This window comes from Neltuma alba, unplaced genomic scaffold (genome assembly GCF_004799145.2).
Source record: "Neltuma alba isolate B1F8T4 unplaced genomic scaffold, ASM479914v2 tig00012036_pilon, whole genome shotgun sequence".
NCBI lineage: Eukaryota > Viridiplantae > Streptophyta > Magnoliopsida > Fabales > Fabaceae > Neltuma > Neltuma alba.
This window is the reverse complement of record NW_021636601.1, coordinates 721,866-745,438: the sequence shown is the minus strand read 5'-3', so window position 1 is coordinate 745,438 and position 23,573 is coordinate 721,866. Positions and strand designations below refer to the sequence as shown.

At 33.6% G+C, this 23,573-nt stretch overlaps 1 protein-coding gene and 1 pseudogene across 1 annotated transcript; both read left to right on the top strand.

The window, feature by feature from the left end:
• The first annotated feature begins 40 nt into the window (after positions 1-40).
• On the top strand, positions 41-6,034 carry LOC114721451 (TMV resistance protein N-like). The gene is made up of 7 exons (XM_028907265.1): positions 41-709; positions 1,197-1,378; positions 2,507-3,605; positions 3,802-4,077; positions 4,668-5,420; positions 5,507-5,596; positions 5,741-6,034. The coding sequence occupies exons 1-7, from the start codon at positions 692-694 to the stop codon at positions 6,032-6,034; spliced, it is 2,712 nt and encodes a 903-aa protein (XP_028763098.1). The 5' UTR covers positions 41-691.
• Positions 6,035-7,294: 1,260 nt separating this feature from the next.
• LOC114721449 (uncharacterized) lies at positions 7,295-11,756 on the top strand (annotated as a pseudogene).
• The last annotated feature ends 11,817 nt before the right edge of the window (positions 11,757-23,573 follow it).

The following is a 23,573-nucleotide window of genomic DNA, read 5'->3' as shown; positions in this document are numbered from 1 at the left end:
ATAGACGACTTTGAATTCGCAAGACTCAAGTTGATGAAGGAAACACTTTGCCATAAGAAGGTACTTCTTGTGGTTGATGATGTAAATAATTGGGAGCAACTACCTGCTTTATGTGGAAGCCCTGAATGGTTTGGTGAAGGGAGTAGAATAATCATTACAACTCGAGAATATTATTATCTTAAGGCCTTTCAAGTGGACTGTGTATATAGCATGAAACTTTTGAGCGATCATGAGTCTCTTCAACTTGTTGGTAGAAAAGCATTTAAACAAGCAAGTCCTGAAGGAGAATTCACTGAACTTAGCAGAAGAATGGTTGCTTATGCTGAGGGACTGCCACTAGCTCTTGAAGTCCTCGGCTCCTTTCTGTATGGGCGGTCACAGATGGAATGGGAGTCGGTATTAATGAAACTAAGCACAAATCCCCCTCCTAACATATACAACTCACTAAAGCTTAGCTTTGACTCTTTAGACAATAAGGAAAAAGAAATATTTCTAAACATAGTTTTATTTTATATTGGGGAGGACATGAAAGGCGTGATAGAGAAGTTGGATGGCCGTGGATGTAATGCTAGGATTAGGATGAAAGGCCTAAAGGAACGAAGCCTTGTAACCATTGACAAGAACAATAAACTTGGAATGCACAATCTGTTGCAGGTCATGGGAAGACAAATAATACGTCGAAGTTCACAAAATGAGCTTTCAAATCGAGGTAGGCTATATATGGTTTTGTAAGGATATATGTGCTTCACTTATTATCAAACACGCATCACTGATATAATTAATATTATTATCCATAATATTTTTAACATTTTATACTATTAAATTATAACAATGTTTGTATCATAATGATATTTTAATTATATTAATTTAAATATGAATTTAGTTTATTGATATTTTGTATTTTGGAAATATAACATTCAGGTCATCATCAGTATGAGGTATTCTTGAGTTTTAGAGGTGAAGACACTCGTGCAACTTTTACTTCACATCTTTATTCAGCTCTATGTAATGCTGGTATTATTGTTTTCAAAGATGAAGTCAAGCTTCCCAGAGGAGAGTATATCAAAACGGCACTATTGCAAGCAATTGGAAGTTCAAAAATCACAATCATCATCTTCTCTAGGGAATATGCTGGATCTAAATGGTGTTTGGAGGAATTGTCATTAATCATGGAGCATCGTATGTCAAATGATCAGGTGGTCTTACCTGTGTTTTACGATGTGGATCCATCAGAAATTCGTCATCAAACTTCTAGTTTTGGAGAAGCATTTAAAGAGCTTATACGAAGAATTTCTCCACCAGAATATCAGGTTTCCAGGTGGAGGACAACCCTTGCTGAGGCTGGAGGCATTGCAGGGATTGTTGTACTTGGTTCCAGGTAATTGTTTACTCTTTATTTGTTTTTGATTAAGACATCTAATCTTTGTTTACATGTATTTGTATGTATATTACTTGGGATACTTGAAATGTCACTTGTCACATTATTTGGAGCATGACTCATCGCCTTTGCTCACTCCCTACTAGACAGAGTTTTGAAAGTTACATATTGTAAAATTTTGAAGTCTAATACTACTTGCGGTTCTGAATATAAGATTTAGTGCGTAGTTCATTTGAACTACAAGCTAAATATTATATTTAGGATCAAAGGTTAGGGGTAGCATACTCCTCATATAATCATGCATGGCTTACTATAAAAAGGTATGAGTCATCATTAATTGCACTTCATTCTGTCGTGTTGACTTCTGATTACTTATATCACAACGAATTGAAGCCTTATAATAAGCCCTGTTCGTATTTAAAAAAAGGAGCAATTTTATTGTCACCGGTACTCCAATGGCAAGCAAAATTGACATTTATCTTGTCAAACCTCTTTGTTTATTTTCATTTGCTTCGTGGTCTATGTCATTTTCTTCGTTTAAAGGTCATTTTTGTTTCACAATTAAATTTAAATGACATTGCTCTTTTTTTAAAATTTTTTGGTGATACTTAACCAAAAAAATTTCAAATATCCATAGCTTCTTCATAAATATTGTCATGATAAAAATGACTTTTAAACCTATTTTATATCAAAGTAACTTTATTGAAATTTGTTTTAATTACTTAAAGATAGGTTTAGGGGCCTACAAACGTGGCCTAAAACCTCTTGTTTATTGAATGAAATCGCTAGTTTAAATTGCCTTCTCTCATATTTCTCCCTGATTCTCTTTCCCCTGGGATGTCTCTCTTCTCCTTTTACCTTCCTCATTTTAAATCATATGAATAAGTGTGACATTGATTCATAGTGAACTCAATGCTCGCTTTGCAGTTAAATAATGAGTGTTTCAACGTATTTTCTCTTGTTATCACTGCCACTAGCTAGCTCCTGTCATTTTGATCTATAATTTATTCATCATATCTTTTCTTCTCCAAACACATGTATCTTTCAAAATATTGACCTTCTTTATTTGTAATTATACGTGTTTATGTTTCCAATGCCCGTTTCCTCTAATGCTTATATGATTCGCAGGAATGAGAGTGAAGAAGTGAAAGTTGTTATTGAGAATGTTTGTAATGTATTAGACAAGAAAGACTTGTTTGTGGCCGACCACCCAGTAGGACTAGATAATCATGTGCGAGAAGTGATCACAATGCTCCAAAGCCATCAACCTGAAGATGTTGTCATGGTTGGGATATGGGGAATGGGGGGCGTAGGCAAAACGACTATTGCCAAAGCCATTTATAATGAAATTGGTCGCTCTTTTGAGAGTAGAAGCTATCTTTCAAAGATCAGAAAAGTTTGGGATCAAAAGGAAGGCCAAGTGCGCTTACAGAATCAACTTCTTTCTGATATATGTAAGACAACAGAAATGAAGATAAATAGCATTGAATCAGGAAAGATCACATTGAGGGATAGACTTCCCCATAAAAGGGCATTGGTTGTGCTTGATGATGTGGATAAGTTGGCCCAACTGAATGCTTTAGTTGGAAGTCATGACTGGTTTAAACTAGGAAGTAAAATAATCATCACAACTAGAGATAGACGTTTGCTTCTTAAAAGGGGTTGTGATGTTTATATCGTGACGAATTTAAATGAAGGCGAATCTATTGAGCTTTTTAGTTGGCATGCATTTAAACAAGCAAGTCCCAAAAAAAATTTCAAAGAGCTTTCTAGAAATATAGTAGCATACTCAGGGGGACTTCCACTAGCTCTTGAAGTCCTTGGCTCCTATTTATTTGACAGAGAAGCAAAGGAATGGAAGAGCGTATTGGAGAAACTTAAAAAAATTCCTGACAATAAGATACAGAAGAAGCTAAAAATAAGCTATGACGGTTTAGATGATTTGGAGAAAGAAATATTTCTTGATATATGTTGCTTCTTTATTGGGATGGATAGAAATGAAGTAACACACATATTAAATGGCTGCGAATTTTTCGCTGACATTGGAATCAAAACTCTTGTGGAGCGAAGCCTTGTAACCGTTGATGAGAACAACAAGCTTGGTATGCATGATTTGTTGCGAGACATGGGTAGAGAAATAATTCGTGAACAATCTCAAAAGGAGCTTGGGAAGAGAAGTAGGTTGTGGTTTCATGAGGATGCATGTGCTGTATTATCAGAACAGATGGTAGGAACTTTTATGTCCAATATTTACTATTTTCTGTTACATGTATTGCAAGTAAAAATGAGCATCGGTTGATTGATGATATAAACCATTTGCTTTTATCTCTCTTATTGTATGAATTTCAAAACTCATTTGGAGTCTCTTAATTTGCTTTTCGGAAAACATTTAACACAAGTGCACACTTCGATTACTTCTGCAGGGAACAGAGGCCATTGAAGGACTCGCTTTAAAGATGTCACAAAGTGAAAAAATGCATTTTCAGGCAGAAGCATTTAAGATGATGAGGAGACTTAGATTACTGCATCTTGAAGATGTACAACTTAGAGGAGACTACCAATACATCAGTAGAGATCTCAGATGGCTTTGCTGGCATGGCTTTCATGTAAAATACATTCCTAGCAACTTTTATCAACAGAAATTAGTTGCTATTGACTTAAAACACAGCAGCCTCATACAACTGTGGAAGGAACCCCGGGTATGTAAATTAATATTTAGTTTGTTGGCCTTCTGAGCCATAAATACCAAAGTTAAAACCTGAAAAATTGCCAAACTGCTCTGTCACAGAAAATCTGTTTGCTCGGAAAAAATTACCAAAATACGTACTTCAAATTTATAGCATTATGGTAAACAATTTTTGTGGCATAGTCTTATCGTAATTTTTTTCTTATTTTTTTTCCCAGTATATGACTTTGAAAGCTAAGTTAATTTGTTCATGTTAGCTTCAAAGTTTATGGATATGGAATAAGAGAGATGTGGACGTGTAAATAAAGTAATCTCTTTTTTATTGGATTTTATATTTGACAGCCTTCCTGATAGATCTTCATTTTATCTTTTTCCCCACCCCCTTAAACAAAGCTACTAGATTTCATTTAATTCACCTTCGCCTTACATGCCATGCCTGCTTTCCCTTCTGGAGTTAATTCTTGAATTGATTGAAAGCAATGTTTTCACATAAGAATTTTCGGTTTAGATGAAGGATTTTACATTTAATCATTTTGACGGATTTTTTTAGTTTTTAAAAATGTTAATCTCATTCTGATTTGAAATTAAATGTTTTTGTTGTAGTTATTGAAGATGGTGAAGATCCTCAATCTAAGCCACTCACCTTGCTTGTCTCAAACTCCTGATTTCTCAAATCTACCAAATCTTGAATCGTTGATCCTCAAAGATTGTCCAAGTTTGTTCATCATACATCATTCTATTGGGCTTCTTCATAAACTTCTTTTACTAGATTTGGAGGATTGTATTGGCCTTCGTAGTCTCCCAAGAAGCATTTATAGATTAAAACGCTTGAAAACTCTCATTCTTTCTGGTTGTAAGAATATTGAAAAGCTTGAGGAGGACATAGAACAAATGGAGTCTTTGACAACTCTAATTGCTCCTGCAATAAAAAAAGTGCCCTATTCTTTAGTGAGATTAAAAAGCATTTTATATCTATCTGTGTGCGGTCATGAAGGATTATCACGTCAAGTGATTCCTTCTCTTTGCCAGTCTTGGATGTCCCCAACAAATAATCCACTACCTCTTATTCCATCCCCTGCGGGCATGCCATCATCAATTTTGTGGGATATGCTAAAGAGTATCAGTGATTCTCAAACAATCCCAAGTAGTGTGCCAAAGCAAAGTCTTTTGTTGGAAGATGGATTGAAGATTTCTGATTCCTGTCTTTTGTTGGAAGATGGATTGGAGATTTCTGATCCTTTGTGTGCCACAAATTGTGTGGACATCTCGAGGCCTAAAATTTGCTTGGAACATCTTCTAATTCAAATTGGAAAGAATTCTCAAGTCCTTTATACACTTTCAAAGAAGATTTCACAGGTTCTCTCTCTTTGGATTTTTTGAAAAGGATCTTTCCATGCATATTATGTAGTTAAATGAGAGGCTATGTTTCTGTCATTGTGCAGGGATTAAATCTCACAGAGTGTGGTGATGATTGTATTCTTCTTGGTGATAATTACCCCTATTGGCTAACATTTAAAGGTGAAGGAGCTTCTGTAAAATTTAAAGTGCCTTCAGTTAATGGTCATGATCATTTAAAAGGGATGACTATTTGTTGTGTATATATCCCCTTAGGTGATTGTGATAAAAAGGCATGTCATTCTTGTATAATTTACTTAATGATCATAAATTATACAAAGACAACTACTTTGCTCTACACGGAAGACAAACTGAAATCCTTGGAAGAAGTAGAGATGAAAGAGATAATATCAAATCTAGAATGTGATGACCAAGTGGAAGTGAAAGTAGTTTATGGGAATGGATTCACTATGAAGAAAACAATCGTCTACTTGATCTATAATGAGTCCTTTGATGAACAGATGGAGCCTTCAACATCGGAAGCTATAAATTTAACTAGCACCAAACACAAATGTGAGGAGGAGGAGGAGGAGGCACATCAATCTACCAGACCTAGAAAGGCAATGAAGATTTGAAATTTGGAGACTTTCCTACTTTTTTCCCTGCAACACTTTCTCTTAAGTTTTTTCTGGCCACAACACATTTTATGAAGTCAATATATGTCATTTCAGAGTTAAAACTGATCTATATGTAGGGTTGTATATAAATAATTATATTCTCCCATTTGTGGCTCTCCTTTTACGGATTATGTGGGGTGACGCCTTTTTCCTCTTCCCTTCCTATTCCCAGAAAAAAGTTTTAAAACAATCGTATCAAAAATACAAAAATAACCAAATAGAGTGAAAAATTCTAGACTAAATTGAGAGGTATAAAAGGGATAGAATTATGATTTTCTTTGGGTATGCCTTAATACCTGCCATTGAAGATTGATATCGTTCTGCTATTGAAAAGAATAATGACTCTACAGTGTGGAAAAACCTTACGGAATAGTGGTCAAAAGTTGCGGGACATGTTGGCTGATATTAGAACAGGAGAAAGCTGTGTTTTGGATGGATGAGCGCCATTGGACACTAGCTGGACGCAAATGCAAGAGATATGACAAGTAGTGAGGGTGAGTGGAGCTAGAAGCTTTTGAAGCTGCCTCCCAGGTGATATTATATTCATCGAATAAGAGCCTACAGTCTCAGGCCCCCCGCCCCCCGGGGGGGGCGGGGGGGAAGCCTGCCCTCCAGGTATAAAAATCTTCAAGCTGAATCTGAGAGGCCTGTAAAAAAGTGTCTGAATGAGAGGAAGTGCTATACCGTTTTGTGTGGTCGCTGTACTGGCATTGAGGAGGACATGCAGAGGAAGTCTGGAAACTTTGTTCTTCCATTTCAGCTTCATCTGGCTTACTCGAAGCCCAAAGAAGAACGATTCGAGCAGGCATGCCAATTGGGGTACTATTTTTGGAGTGATTTGCTGGTACCTGTAGAAGGAAAGGAACCACATAATTTTTGAAGGCAGAAGTAGCAGCAAGAAGGAGCTCAAGGTGAAGCAGGGTGATTGCAATATGTTTGCGTGTGTGTGTGTCTGTGTCTGTGTTGAATTATAGTTCTAGAAAAAAAGTCATTCTGAATTGGTTCATCTTTTGTGATCTTTCATATGACACAACTTTCAAGAATGTCATAGAACTGGGGAGAAAATAAGAGGGCAGAGAGATCTAGAATGGAAAGATTGACACTTCAAACGACCATTTAAATCTGTCGAGCAAGAAATGATTTTTCTGCCAACATAAGTCCGCGTGACCATGAAATTTAGAGCAATTCATTCTCCTCCTCCCCTGGCATTTTTCTTCATCACAGAACATTTGAATTCCCATCATGTCTTCTTTGTGCGTCGTCAATTTACTAATCCTAATCCCTGCAAATAACCTTGTTTTAGGTGCGACTTTATCCTTGATTGGACACTCAGCAGGAGGATGGCTTGGACGTGTCTGCATATGGAAGAATTTGGGGTGTCTCATATTTCCTTGTTACTTACTCTTGGAATCCCACACATGTAATTTTCTTGCCTATAGATATTAAATCCTCTAAAATGGTTTCGAGTTGGTCAATGGTTAATACTTACGGCATAGTTTCTTTAGAGAATGCATTTATGATTTTAATTTAAATGAAGTGACCTTTTAGTTTAAAGCAAATTTCGCATTAATCGAAGCCCACTAAAAGATAATTAACGGAAATGGTGGTGCAACTTAATGTGAAGCTGGTGTGATCTTAAGTGCTTACTTGGCATGAATTACAAACTGCACTAAGCACCATTTCAAATTCCTTGGCTTTGCCAAATATAAAGTGAACACTGAACTGCACATCAACTTCACTTTAGGCTACATGAACTATCTTTGCTTACTATCTGCTAATGAGCTTATTGTCAGGATGAAAAAGAAGATACTTATTCAAAGACTGATATGGAATGTTAAAGCTGTGAGAAATCAAATGAGACGAGGTGTAATTATGGAGGAATAAAATTTATGCCCACACTTTTATTTACTCGAACATGAAGGAGCCAGTTCTCTAACTTACTCTGGCACATGAGATTAAAGTTCTGATCAATTTTTTTTTTTCTTCAACATTCTTCTCAGCCCGCTTCCAAAGGGCGCACCTGGGGTCATTGATCAAACGCGGGGTCTCTTGAATTATGGTGAACATAGCTGCTCAAAAACTGTTTACACCCCTCAACTGAAGTATGTTTCTATTGCTGGAAGGTACACTCATTCTTCATGCTTTGCTGAATGTGTTATTCATTTGTTCGATAAGTGTGAAATTATTTTCCCTGCTTAAGTCTTTGACAGTGGTAGTGAACCAAAAGTTGTTGAAGCCAAAAAGACCAACAACACTTTGATAATTGTTTTCTAGTTACGAACTATATATACTTATGGTTTAACACCTCATGTTGATCTAAAATCTTAAAGCATCTATTTTGGCGACAACTTTAGGAGTTTATGGGATGAAGACACTGCAAAAAAATATTTGGGAAGAGTTCGATATCTTTGTTATCTTTAGTGTAACTTCAATAGTCCAGGCCAAAAGAGTGATTGACAATATGGATTTAAATTGAGTACAGCTATATGCAGATATACTGAAGAGGCCCAGTGTTTTGGTCTGTGGTTCCCATAAACGGTTCTCAGCCAATTCCTGAAGCTGCCGTTGTTAGTGGTTCAAGCAATTCTCCACCTATTACTACGCCTTTTCGACCTCGCTTTGTTGGACAAAGGCACAAGCAGGTGATTGAATCATTTTAGGCAAAATTTTATCATGATTCTCCAATGATGATAGATAAATTGGCTTCCTCGAAGTTGCTTTTCTCCCCTTTGTCACTTTAATACTATAGAGTTTGATTAGTTTCAAGCCCAGAGAACATTGTCTCCTCCAAATATTTTATAGTATCATTTTCTTCAAAATTGAGTTTTATTTGCTCACTGGTGGTCATAAATATTTAAAATGCTATCCTCCAGTCCAACTGATAAATAAGAAATGAAAAATTACAATGAAGGATCCATAACTTACGTTAATGATAGTTACAGAGACATTAAACTTAAAAACTCCTCTAAGGATCATAGAAATAAGTGACCATTGATTCTCATAAAATTACCAATGGTATTACTTAAAGTTATGACTACTTTCAAAATTACAAGAATGTTTTGTTTTAAGTTTTGTTCCTCTCTTTGGATTAAAACACCTTGACAACATCTGGTTGATCAAATTGTAATTTTAGAAGAACCAATGGTAATCCAATTTATGGTCTTCACCAAAAACTTTTATTTTTTAAGTCTTTAACTGCTATTAACACAAGTCAAGGATACTTCACTGTCATGTTCTTCCTGGTTAAATAGGGGTGACTGAAGCCATGAGATTTTGTCAGGTTTGTGGGCAAGCAGATGTACGGTGTGATGGTGTGGTGCTAGAAGTATCAGCCCATCTTCGACATTAGCTTAATATTCTGATGATGAATTGAGACCCTGGTGTGGCTCCCCTGCTATTCAAGAGCAGTGCGTAGAACATCTTCTCAATTAAATCCAAGGGACGAATCAGCATTTTGCTTATGCATACTACTTAGTCGTTTAGAGTTTATCCTACAACTTATGTGATTTACCCCATTTAGTAGAATAAAGTTTACTATTGTTATACTTAGTATTCTGAGCTGGTAGACTACAATGAGTACTATCAAGCGTAAAGTCATGAACCCAGAATTAGAGCCGGGCTGCAATGTATAATGCCCCTATATATTTTGATGTTTGAGTTTTGAATATATGGACGCAGATTTTTATTTATTTTAGAAGCAAAATTTTCAATTTGTAAAATTTTATATTTGTACCCTTTTATTTGGATTTTCTATTTATATGCAAGACGAATGTTCAATTTGCTATGCTCTTTTGCTCTGTATATATATGTTTCTCCGAATAGAACTAGCCTTGAAGATTAAGCCTCCATTTCTCCATGTGTCAATCCCTTTGTCAAATTGCAAATGACTATCAATTTAAATAGTGATGTTGGGTAGAGCAAGCTTGTTTCTTATTTACAAAAAAGCTTTCACGCTATTATGTCGTAAGCGTATTTGCGAAATTGAACTTTTGAAGACGGAAAACTTCACACCTAGCAAGCTACCTCTAATTAAACAAAAACAATACTTGAAATATGACTCAATAGTATTAGAATTGTACACTTGTCTTGCCAAAAGATAAAAATAATACAAGTTAAATACTCAAGGTTTTAATTTGATCTCCTTAAAAAGTTTTAGTTGTTCAATCCTAAAACAATTAGCAAAAAATATTGATATTAAAATCTTGGGTGTCAATAAAACATTCTCAGATACTATTATATTAAAGGCGTGTTTGGCAAACTTGCCAAAAGCACTTTTGGAGCCTAAATCATAATTTGGCCCAAAATTTGCCAAACATCCAACGTTTTTATGAAACCAAGTTTTCACCCCCCCCCCCCAAAAAACTATGGTGTCACAAAAAGGCGGAAAAAAAAAGAAGCTTCTTGAAGGGTTAAATGCGGTCCTTTTTTCTACATTATAATACCATCTCCAATCCTTCATATAAGGGTTAATTAACTAAATTGAGTAGATTAAGAAAATTAGTTGATTTAGTTATTTATAACAAATAGATGTTGTCTTTCTTAAAATATCTTTGCTAATCATATATATTACCTAAAAGTACCATTTAATAAAATATTTAACATGTGTAACTACTACAAGGACTGAAAAAATATAATGGATAAATATAAAAAACAACGTAGATTACCATATTATATTTAAGACCAAATTAAATGTTAAACTAACTCTTATATTAAGAATTAGAGGTAATATGTGGTAAAAAAACTAGTTATACAAATCTTATACTTCATATATACACATGCCAATTATTAATTAGTTATATATATAATTAATAAATTGTTGTATAAAAGAACATTATGGGATTTCATGCTTAAAATTTTTTAAGGTGAAATAACATTTTTCTGTTGGAAAACAAGATAATCATATTTCTAAAAACATATTTAATCTTATACTTTATAAATATATACACATATTAATTATTAATTAATTATATTTTTATATATTATTTATTATGTTGGTAGAAAAATGTATTATCAACAAATTTATTACTTCAAATAAAAACATAAATTAAAATCTATCTTTTATTTAATTATCATATTAATTTATGTCTTTTTTTAGTAATTTGTACATGAAAAAAGCATTTATGGTAACAAACATCCAAATACCTTCACTTTATAAAATCACTTTTTTTTTACAAAATCCATTCTTCTAAAATTTATTATCAAAATATCTTTTTCCCAAAAGAACCATGGTTTGATTTTATCCAACCACTCTCTAAATTTAATTTGCAAAACAACAATGATTGTTTTAAATTTTGTCCCTATCTCTGGATGAAAACACCCTGAATGTATCTGGTTAATCCAGTTGTAATTTTAAAAGCACCGATGGTAATAGATTTTTACGGTCTTTACCAGGAACTTTTATTTTTTGATTTTCTGACTGCCATTAACAATTGATGGATCCTTCACTGTCATGTTCTTCCTGATCAATTATGGGCAGCTGAAGTCATTAGATTTTTTCAGGTTTGTGCGCAGGCAGATGTATGGGGCGATGGTGTGGTGCCAGAGGTATCAGCCCATCTTGAGGGCGCACTCTAGCTTGGATGGAGTTCATCACTCACCTGTTGGTTCAGATGATGAGTTGAGACCCTGGTATGGCTCCCCTGCTATTCCAGAGCAATGGGTAGAACACCTTCTCAATTAAATTCAATGGACCAATCAGCATTTTGTTTATGTTCCTTATTTAGTGTTCTAGAGTTTGTCGTTGACAAAGCACAATAATATCATGTGACCTCACTTAGTAGGGTAAAGTTTAATGGCGTTGTACTTAATATTTTGAGCTGTAGACTGCAATGAGTGTAATCAAGTGTAAAGCCATGAACCCAGAATCAGAGCCTTTCTCACCCTCCTAGGAGAAAAGAAATTTCGTTTTCAATTTTGCAGTGTCATTTGTTTCGTTGTTATTATCAAGAATCTGATTATAAGTTATTTATTTATTAGAATTCATTTAGATTGTCCATCTTTCATATGAATACCGTGTATATTAATTTGTGAGCACTTGATGAATTGACTAATCATTCAATAGAACACTTATTTTTTCACTCGCCGTTGTCGTAAACAAACACGTATTATGAATGCTTGTTATGCTTGTTATGCTCAATAGAATGGAACTAGCCTTGAAGCTTCAGCCTGCCTTTCCCCATGTGTCGATCTCTCTGTCAAAATACAAATAACTGTTAAATTAAATGGCGATGTTGAGTAGAACAAGCTTGTTTTTCCTTAAATAAAAGGGAGAAATGATTTCTTTTTTGAATTACGAGAGCAAACATTTTGTTACAGGTATGATTAAATTTGTGATCCGTTATTCATAGGAAAGCTTTCATGCTAATATGCCATTAAAGTGAACTTTGAAAGCAGGAAAACTTCACATTTGGCAAGCTGCCTCTAATTGGATCAAAACAATGCTTAAGTATGATTGCAATGCCTAAATATGACTCAATAGTATTAGGGATAATTGTGCATTTGTTTTCGTCAAGAATATTCTAGAATCATGTAATTGAATATAGAAAGAGAGAGTGATGCGAAAGAGTAAAAATGTGTATATAATTCATTTTCTATCTTTATATTCAGCTTTTTTTATTATATTAATTGTCGTTAATTTGTTATTCTATATGATTGGATCAATGCCGTCTCATTAGAAATATTGATGATGCCACCAGGGAGATGTTTGGGAATTGGGACATGTGGACACTTGACCATATGAAACTTAAGAAATAATCGGGTTAGATCTAGTAAAAAAGGTTAATTTCTTATAGAGTAATGAACTAAGGTTTGAATACCCGTTAAGAGAGGTATTCACATTTAGTGCTTGATAATGTCTCGAACAGGATTATCTCTAATAGAAAAATACATGTGTCTAGTAAAAAAATAAAAATATACAAGGATGAGAGGTTCCAATCAAACTAAACCAATTACATTATCATGAAACAACTACGTTATCAACCAAACTATAAGGTCTTTGTTGAGTCTCATAAAATATTACAAGTAAATGTAAAAACGATTTTTTTCCGAAAGATATTTGTTATGGGGAGTATCTTTTCCTTCTCCTTCTTAAATGAAAAATTAGTGTTTTTTGGCAGTTATTCCAGTTCAACTTATTGATCTGACAAAAAATGATGCTGGAAAAATGATTATATATTAATAAAAATAATTATTTTTAATTTAATTATTAAGTCATCGATTTAATCATTAGTCGAACTAATTGACCATTAAACCCACGATCTGATCATATTTTTGGTCCCCTTGGTTTGGGTGTTAAGGGATTGGTTCTTGTCCCACATAAAGGAATTTTAAATGTTATTATAAGTAATAATTTTAGACTTTCTTTTGCCAATATACCTTTCAATAGACCAAAAAGTAACGATAACAATTGTATACCTTTCAATAGACCAAAAAGTAAAGTGCAAAAAAAAAAAAAAATCCACTGTCCATTTGTGCGGTGTCCTTTTTTCACTCATTCATTCATTTTTTATTATTTTCCCTTGCGAAAATGACATATAGGGACCAGTAGAAGAAATAAATGACATTTTTGACTAATAATTCATAAAAGTATGGTTAAGTGGTCTATATAAGTTTTCTTTTCTGAAAAATTAATTTACAAGTCTTTATAATTTCATCCCATTTTCAATGAGGTCCGTATAGTTTTTTGTCTTTTTATCCTATCCTTATTATTTACTACCTCCGAGGGCAGCAGGTAGTATTCTGTTAACGAGGTTAGTCCTTCTGTCAAAGAAGGAGTACAGTCCATGCCCATCATATTCCATATTTATCACAATATCACAATAATGAGTACGGAGTACTTCTCGCAATTTGAATCATAATTTGAGTTAACAGAAGTGAACTGGCCTAAATAAAATCTGACCAAGCACGCACATATACTTCATTTGCCTCCTCGCACGCGAAAGAACCTGGCGCTGTGTTGTGAGTCAGTTTTGGAGCAGAGGAGCTGTTAAACTTCCAACTCAATTGATCTCACAAAGTCTCTCGCAGGGCTACTCACTACCCTATTTTTTGGTTTCAAAAAACACAGTAATATTTTGTGGAGCATTTGTCCCGTTGGAGAAGATAAACCCATCTCATGTGTGAACACCTTACTTACTAGCTTGACCCCTTAAAGCTGGAGTTCTCAAGAGTTACTCTATGATGATGCATAAGATTGTTTCTCCAACTTTTCCATCGCAGTTTTATTATATGTTCGTTCATAAGTGAGAGCCAAGAGGCAAGTGCGCGCGCGTTATATACTCCCCACCCTGAGATATATAAAAGGTGAACCGCACATGAATACAGGTTTTTTCATCTTGTTCATCTTCTCCGCAGAGTTTTGGGAACAAGCTACTGAAATTTTTCAAGAGATTGTATATATAAATCAAATTCAGAAACAGAGCATATGCTTTTTTTCCCCTTCTCCTGGCATTGAGGCAAAGCATATGTTGAACTCAATGCTTGTGTGTAATGAATAATGAATGGTTTGTGAGACGTTTGGAATCATTAAGAAGTAAGAAACGACTTTGGGATGGAGCAGGCTAGTGTGGGGTTTAAATAAACCTTGTTGCAAATAAAGAAGGAAAAGCGTAGAGGCGTGAGTTATCCTGGACTAGCTTCATCCATCGCTGATAGGCGTTGAGCGCAGGGAACTAGGTAACAAGGGGCTCTCCAAGATGAAATCCAATGGGTTTTATTAGTTCCTTCGCCCGAAACAGACCCACAGCACAATGTGCTTAGTCAGATTAGGCCACTTCATCCCTCTTAACTCAAATTAACCGCGTTGCTAAGGTTGTGACAGAAGGACGAACACCATTAACAGAGTAAATAATAAGGATGGAATAAAAAAATATATATAAAGACCTAATTCAAAATTAGATGAAACTATAAAGATCTGTAAATTAATTTTCCTTTCAATTTATAATGGTAGTATTTTAAAGAAGGGAAACAACTTTTGCTTTAAAATTTATGACTCCTTTAACGTCAAAAGGTCTAAAGTAATGATGATGCTCAGGACCTCATGTCCAGAGTTATCTTAGCTTGCACGCGTTCGAATTTAGAATGGAATTAATACCCACTAAACTTTTGTGTCAATTCCGTAGATAAATTCACAAACAATGGTTTAAATGTTGTATCCTACTTAGGTAAGTTAATTAGTCATCTTAATATTTTTTTTGCCAGAAATTAGCCACTTGGTAAGAAAGACTCGAATTAGTGAATATTCCTTCTCTTTCATTCTCGTATGTTTATGCTAAGTGTTCATGACCTTATAACTTAGTGTCATGGCTTACGAGAGCTTCTTTGAGAATGGGAGGTCATGAGTCTGATTTCGCTTATAACATCATACTTTCAGTACTTACCCTTTTAATTCAATAAAAAATATCACTTTGTTAAGAATAACAAGCTTGATATAGTTTATTGTGTGACCGGGGAAGAGATGTCGTTTGATACATCCTGAGGATTTGAGGAGCATACGTTACATTATCTTTCTAAAATACTTATGTGTATTATTAGATTATATATCAATTTATAAGTAAGGTAAATTAGTTTGAAGAGCAATGATAAAAGATAAATACTTTAAAAAATTTATTTAGCTTTTTTAATATTATCAAATTAGTCAATTATGTCTTATATTATGGAGTAGAGGTAGTATTTTCTAGTACTGATCTTAGGTATTGAAGCTTCTACATTCGTCTTATGGTCATGCCTTTTCGTTTAGAGGTTGTAATTAATTAATCAAGTTTAACTCATTTTCCAACAAACAGAAACTTAATCATGTAAAACATTATTGCTTCAACTTAATCCTGATTGAAGAAATAATTTGTCTTTTCCCATCAACAATTGGAGTAAAGCCAACGTTACCGACTCATGGAGAGGGCTTTCCGTTTCTATCTTTCACCACAACATGCCAAAATTTCTTTGCTTTTCTTTTGCTTAGGGAACGGGGTTGAAGCGTTGGGTTAGGTGCTCATCACACCAAATCATCTAAGGGCTTCTTTGGAATTTTAGTATAAGTCAGCTTTTCAATCGTGATTTATAAAACATAAAGTAAGTATGTACGGAGAGTTTTATCTTGACTTATAAGAACTTAAAATAAGCACATGCAAAATCGAATTTGGATGGTTTGAATTATAAAGTGTTCACTTTGTAATTTTAAAATCATTAATTTATTTTTCATATTTTTAAATTTGCTGAAATGACTATATTGTCTTTTATTTTATTCATTATTTTTAAAAAAACCAAAAGACCCCACTGGTCAACCAGTCACTGGAACTCCAGTGTAGACAGTGGCTGCTATCACTGGGCCTCCGACCGCCGGCAACAATTTTTTTTGAAATTTTTTACAACTTCAATAAAACGATTAACAACTTTTGTAACGTTATTAACAAATTTAATATAGTAGTTAACAATAGGTTTTTCAGAAAATTCAAAAAGTAGTATTTTTACATCTTCAATAATAATGTTAATAAGTTTTATCACTCTATTAACAATTTCGGTATAGCATTTAATAACAAGTTTTTTAAAAAATTAAAAAAATGGCATTTTTACAACTTAAACAACTACCTTTTCTTGAAACTTTTTACAACTTTAGTAAAACAATTAACAACTTTTGTAACGCTATTAATAAATTCAGTATAGCAATTAACAATAGGTTTTTCAGGAAATTCGAATAGTAGTATTTTTATAATTTCAGTAATGCCGCTAACAAGTTCTGTAACTCTATTAATAAATTTGATATAGTATTTAATAACAGGTTTCATGAGGAATTCAAAAAAATATTATTTTTACAACTTCAGTAACACAGTTAACAAGTCATATAATAATATTAACAATTGGAGTAAAATCAACCTTGCCAGGTTATGAAAAATTTCTTTGTTGACATGTCACCCCAAAAAAAACTGTCTTTGTTAACAAAGGAGATCGTCATAATTACGTCATCCTCCTCTCTGTCACATTAGCCTTGCCGCTTTTTTTTTCCCCCAAAGAAACAGTTTTTTAAAACAAGAAACCAAACAACACCTTTATTTTTCTTATTCTGGACCCCTGAGTTGATGGGTTGAGGTATAGTGCTCAGTACACCAGACAGTTTAAATCTAATTTGGATGTTTTAAATTTAAAATGTTCAATTTATATTTTTAAAATATTAATTTAATTTTTCATATAAATTTCGTGGGGCCAAAATGCATAAGACCTATACATTATAAATTTTTTTTAAAAAAAAATCTCAGGGAAAAGCTCCCGCGGGCTCCCGCACATGCTTCTTTCCGTCGTATTCCCTCCGGTCGTAAAGTATTCATTTCAATATGTATGTATGTATGGTCATATAATACTCCGATTTATTGGACCTTCTTTATTTCTCTTTGCATTAAAATCTAATATGGTCTCTCTCTTATCTAAAAATCCAAATCATATATACTCATTAATGGTAGGGATATTTTTGAAACATGTTTCATAAATTTTGTACATATTAATTATAAAAAACTAATTTAACTCTTTTTTCAGACTCTCAAATTAATTAATTTTGATTTTACATTTAATTGGAGGAAGTATATATATTTCTACTTTTATGTGGTTGATTTAATTAAAGAAGCTCATATAGGTCATGTTTGGTACATAGGTTTATTACGATGGATTGGGAATGAGAATGGAATTGGATATGGAAGTGAAATTAAGAGTGAGATTGGGCTTTAAAATTATGTTGGTATAGTGTAATATTTGGAGGAAATAATTACACTAATTTTATCTTTAAATTAATTATAAATTATAAAAAGACTATGACAACCTTATTATTAAAAAGGCCCTTGTTATTTGTTGGGAAGGAAGTGCAATTTGGTATTAAAAATCTTAATCTCAGAATTAAATTTTTAATGCTACCTCCGTCCATAGTATTCCTCAATCTCATCTATATGGGTTTGTTTAATCCCAAATAATAAGTAACCCCTCATTCCGAATACTTTTTTGATACGTAGTTTTCTCAATCTTATTCTCAATTCCTATCTCTCACTCTCAATGCTTGCCAGCAAAGGACCACAAAGTTTTAACTTTTAATCCCTGACAATTCAGTGGGAAAACAGATTTTGGTTTCACATTCCTTTTTTTTTGACCGAGTTTCACATTCCATTTTCATTGTCCTTAATAATTTAAATAGAATCAAGCCAATAATGTCGAACAATAATATATATCCTCCCACACTATGAGAAAACTGAAAAGGAGATTAGGTGAAAGTGGTTAAGATTAAAATAACAAAGAAAACCTTACTTTTAATTAAATAACTGAACTCCACTTTATCGTGTTCCAAACCCTAAGTCTTTTAGAGACAAATTAAAATGCTTCAGATTAAATTCATTAAAGACGTGATAGTGATGACAGTGAATTAGTGAAACCGACAATAAAGCCTCACCTTTTGAATCATTCCCCCAACCCACCGCATACGTATAAAAAAGACAGAACGCGTTGTGCTGTAATAATTAACTAGGGTTGGTGAGGATTACTCTTTCCTTTCCCGCTTTTAGCCCCATCTCATGCACAGGACATTTATTAAACGATAAAAATGTATTATTTTTCTGGTTTTTTATAAATATATTAGCCGTGTGGTGTCTTCTACATATCTTATTTATAAGAAACGAATATTCTGTATTTTATGCATTTATTAAAGTTTTCTTTGTATACTCTCATTAATAAATGAGTCACACACCATTAAGTTAATAAAGTAGGTTGGCATGTGGGACAGAAGAGACGACCTAAGCGACCGCTCCCGCATGGGTTGATTGATAATGCTTCTTCCGCGTCCGCTCCTACACGTTGATTGATGCCTTAATACATGTTTTTTTAAAATATTAGGAGCAAGATCCAACTTGCGACCACTCATTTACAGATAAGCTTTTATGCTACTAGGTTATAATGTTATTCGTCTTAGGGGATATTTGAATAAAAATCAAACTATGATTTTAAAAATAATTTTATGATACACGAAATAAATATGTGAGAGAAGTGTCTTGACTTGTGTGTAAACGTTTTTAAAAAGTATTTTTTATGGGTTACCAAACACCCCTATTTACAGAGAAGCTTTTATACTGTTAGGTTATAGTGTTATTCGCCTTAGGGGATATTTGAATGAAAACTAAATCATGGTTTTAAAAATGATTATACAATATAAGTAAATATGTAAAAAGAGTTTTATCTCGATTTACATGAAAATATTTTTAAAAAGTGCTTTTAGAGGCCCAATGCATGTTAATAATATTCTTTTAAGGGACTTATGAGTCAATGGCGCTTAATGCATGTAGCCTCCTCATTTAATTTCTCCACCCAGAAATAATCTATGTTTTATTTTCTCTTATTTTTCTTCTTACCTGGGATTCAAAATCTGATTTTGAAGCCAGAACCGAAGCTTCCAGCTGCAAAATTAGAAGAGAAAACTTTAAGCGGCGATTTTTTTGGTCGAACTTTGAGCGGCGCCTTTTTTTGTCACCGCTGAAAGTATACCTTTGAGCGGAAGGTGATGTAATCACTGGGTTCACTTTCAGCGGCGACTATTAGTGTCACCGCTGAAGGTCTGACTTTCAGCGGCGACATTATAAAGTCGCCGCTGAAAGTGTAATATAATAATATATATTTTATTTTACAATATTAATAAACAAATTCAATCTGGCTCAGCAGCAAGAAGATTGGAACGAAAGGAGGTGGTCACGAGTTTGAACCTTGAAGAAGACAAATTTAAGGTGAAAATATTTGGACAATGACGTGACAGGGAGGAGTAATGTGGCAATGACGTGGAGGTGGCTAGTGATGACGTGGCACCTGTTCGATGATGAGGTGGAGGTGGCAACCGGCGGTGATGACGTGGCGGCCGGCGGTGATGACGTGGCGGCCGGTGGTGATGACGTGGCGTTGGTAAAGCCAATTCTTCTTAGGCATCACTTTCAGCGGCGACAAACATCCTTTTTGGTGGCGACAACAATGTCACCGCCGAAAGTGTCTTTCAATGGCGACATTCTTGTTGCCGTCGAAAGTGTTTTCAGCAGCGATAAATGTCGTCGCCGAAAGTGTCTTTAGTGGCGACAAATGTTGCCGCCGAAAGTGTCTTTCAGCAGCAACTTTTTTAGTCGCCGCTGAAAGTTTTTAGCCACGGCTGCTACGGCAACGACTTTTCAGTGACGACTTTTATACTTTCAACGGCGACTTTTTGTCGCCGTTGAAAGTCAATTTTTTTGTAGTGCTAATTTTTCAAAACTACCAAATCTAGAAGAGTTGTTCCTCAAAGGCTATCCAAGTTTGTCCAAGATACATCATTCTATTGAGCTTCTTCATAAACTTCTTCTACTAGATTTGGAGGACTGTATTGGGCTTCATAATTTCCCAAGAAGCATTTATAGATTAAAATGCTTAAAAACTCTCGTTCTTTCTGATTGTAAAAATATTGAAAAGCTTGTGGAGGACACAGAGCAAATGGAGTCTTTGACAACCCTAGTTGCTTCTACATTGAAAAAAGTGCCATTTTCTTTAGTGAGATTAAAAAGCATTTTATATCTATTTGTTTATGGTTATGAAGGATTGTCACGTCATGTGATTCCTCATCACTGCCGGTCTTGGATGTCCCCAACAAATAATCCACTATCTCGTATTCCAACACAAGTGGGTAGGCCATCATTGTTTTGTGGAATATGCTAAATAGTTTCCGTGGTCGATCTTCAACAATTCCTCATAGAGAACCAAAGCAACAAAATCTTTTGTTGGAAGATGGGTTGGAGATTCCTGATTCATTGTGTGCCACCAGTTGCATGGACATCTCAAGGCTTGAAAGTTCTTTGGGATGTCTTAATTGGATAGAATTCTCAAGTGTTTCATGCACTTTCAGAGATGGTTTCACAGGTTCCCTCTTTCTAGATTCATTTTTTTAATTTCCCTCTTTTTAAAAAAATATTTTTACATGCATATTATATAGTTAAATTAGAAGTTGTGTTTGTTTTATTGTGCAGGGGCTGAATCTGAAAAAGTATAGTGATTATTATCTCCCTGGTCACAATTATCCCAAATGGTGAACTTTCAAGGGTGAAGGAGATTCTGTAAAATTTAAAGTGCCTTCAGTTAGTGGTCGTAATTATTTAAAAGGGATCACTATTTGTTGTGCATATTTCTCCTCAGATGATTTGGATAAGAAGACATGTGAATCTCGTATAATTAGCTTAATGATAATAAATCTACTAAGAGAACCACTTTGGTGTATACTGAAGACAAAATAAATCCATTGGAAGAAGCAGAAAGGAAGGAAATAATATCAAATCTAGAATGTGATGACCAAGTGGAGGTGAAAGCAATTTTTGAAAATGAATTTACTGTGGTGAAAATAGCAGTGTACTTGATATATAATGAGTTATTTGATAAAGAGATGGAGCCTTCATCATCAGAAGCTACACATTTAAGTGGCGCCAAGCACAAATGTGAGGAGAAGGAGCATTTGAAATTTGGAAACTTTCTTCTGTTTTTGGCTGCAACACTTTTTATGATTTTTCTTTTCCGGTCACGACACTTTTCATAAAGTTAATATTTCATTTCAGATCAGGTATGCATATGGTTGTACATAGAGCATTATATTCTCCCATTTGTGGCTCTGCTTTTGCATATAATGTGGTGTGATTTTCCTTTTGGTTTATTACATTTCCATTTTTCTTAATAATTCAAATAGAATCAAGTCAATAATGTCGCATAAAATGACAAAACTGATGGAAAGGAGATTGGATGAAAGTGATTAAAATGAAAATATTTCAAAAAATTACTTTTAATTAAATAACTTATCTCCACTTTCTCGTGCTCCAAACTTTACGACTTTTAGAAACAAAAAATGCCTGAGCACTTCGAAAATTAAATTCGTTAACTAAAGCAAAAGCCACAAAAGGCCAAAAAGCATAGCGGAATCAATGAGAAGTTCACTATAGCTGCCAACGATGAGGGTGAGGAAGTAGAAGAAGGAGATACGGTCGGAGGAGATGGCAGAGGAATCCGATTGCATATTTTGTCATGCATAGCTGAGTTGGAAGACACATTTGCAACTTTTAATTGGTGTTATATACGTAATGTTTTTTGTCATGGAGAATAATTATTTGGTGATTCAAGGACTGAGTTGTACCAAATCATAGTTGAATGATTGAATTATAAGTGAATTAAAATTTGAAAGATCAAAATATTAATTTTCACTAAAAAATTTTAGTTTTATTTATCAAAAATTAAATACCTTTTGTTTTATATTGTTATATATATATATATATATATATATATTTTATACCATTCCTACAGGGTCGTTCACATTTCACATGATCATTTCTCCTTTCCCCACGAAAAGGGTGTCAAGTCGATGGCGTTTAGCGCAGCCTCCTCGACTCATCGGTTCTCTCGTTTGAATTGGTAGTAAGAAAATAATTTATTTTTAATTTGATTTTTGTAAAAATCAGATTGACTAATGTGATTTATGTTTGAATTAATTTTTATAAATAAGTTAGTTTGTAAAAATAAGATATTTAGATTATGATTGAATAAGTAATTTTGTTTAAAAAATTATCAACTTACATAATATAATGATTTTAAATTATTTATAAGCTGCCACAGATCTCTTTTTTTTTTTATCATTTGTTATAAGGATATATTTGAAAATAAAAGTATATTTTTAACTTATTTATTATTTTCAACTAATTTCAACTAATTTTTTACTATCTATAAATTAGTTATTTGAAGTTTGTAATAAAAATCAGATAAAGGAATAAATTTCTTAACTTTTTCTCTCTCTATATTTTAAAAGCCATAAATTATAAGTCATAAGTAGTTAATTTTTACTTATAACTTATTATAACTTTTCATGCAGAATTCATATATATTACTCTATCACTAATCCGAACACCGTAAATTTTTTAAACGTGTTTTTGGTTTTAAAAAAAGTAACTTGTAAACGTCGAACCGCTAAGCCAAAGGGGCTGTAAGTCGCTTTCATTCATTTCACTTTCTCCATTCACCCTCATGTGCAAGAGCCAAAAGCCTCACAAACCTCTATCTCGCTCTTCTCTTGTCCTTATCATCATCTAGCAAATTCATTCTCTTGATCATCGGGTTGCATAATACCTCATGAGTTTAGGTTTGAACGATTTTCATTTTGTTTTATTTTAAAAAATGTTAGACTTGAAAAATAAAAATTATTCTGAGAGTGAATGACTTTCTTGACAATACAAACTCACTCTCCTAATGATCGAGTTCTAATATATTACTCTTCCTGTTCTTAATATAGGACCTAATTGTTGAATTGATTTTGAATATAAATATAAGACCTATTTATTATATTTATCAGTTTTTCTTAAATACCCCATGGATCTCCATCAACCATAATCAAGTAGAAGATAAAAAGAAGATATTAAGGAAAATGATTGTGGTGTTTTAAGAAAAAATATCATATTTTTTACAATTAACTAACTTACCTAATTTTTTTTAATATAAT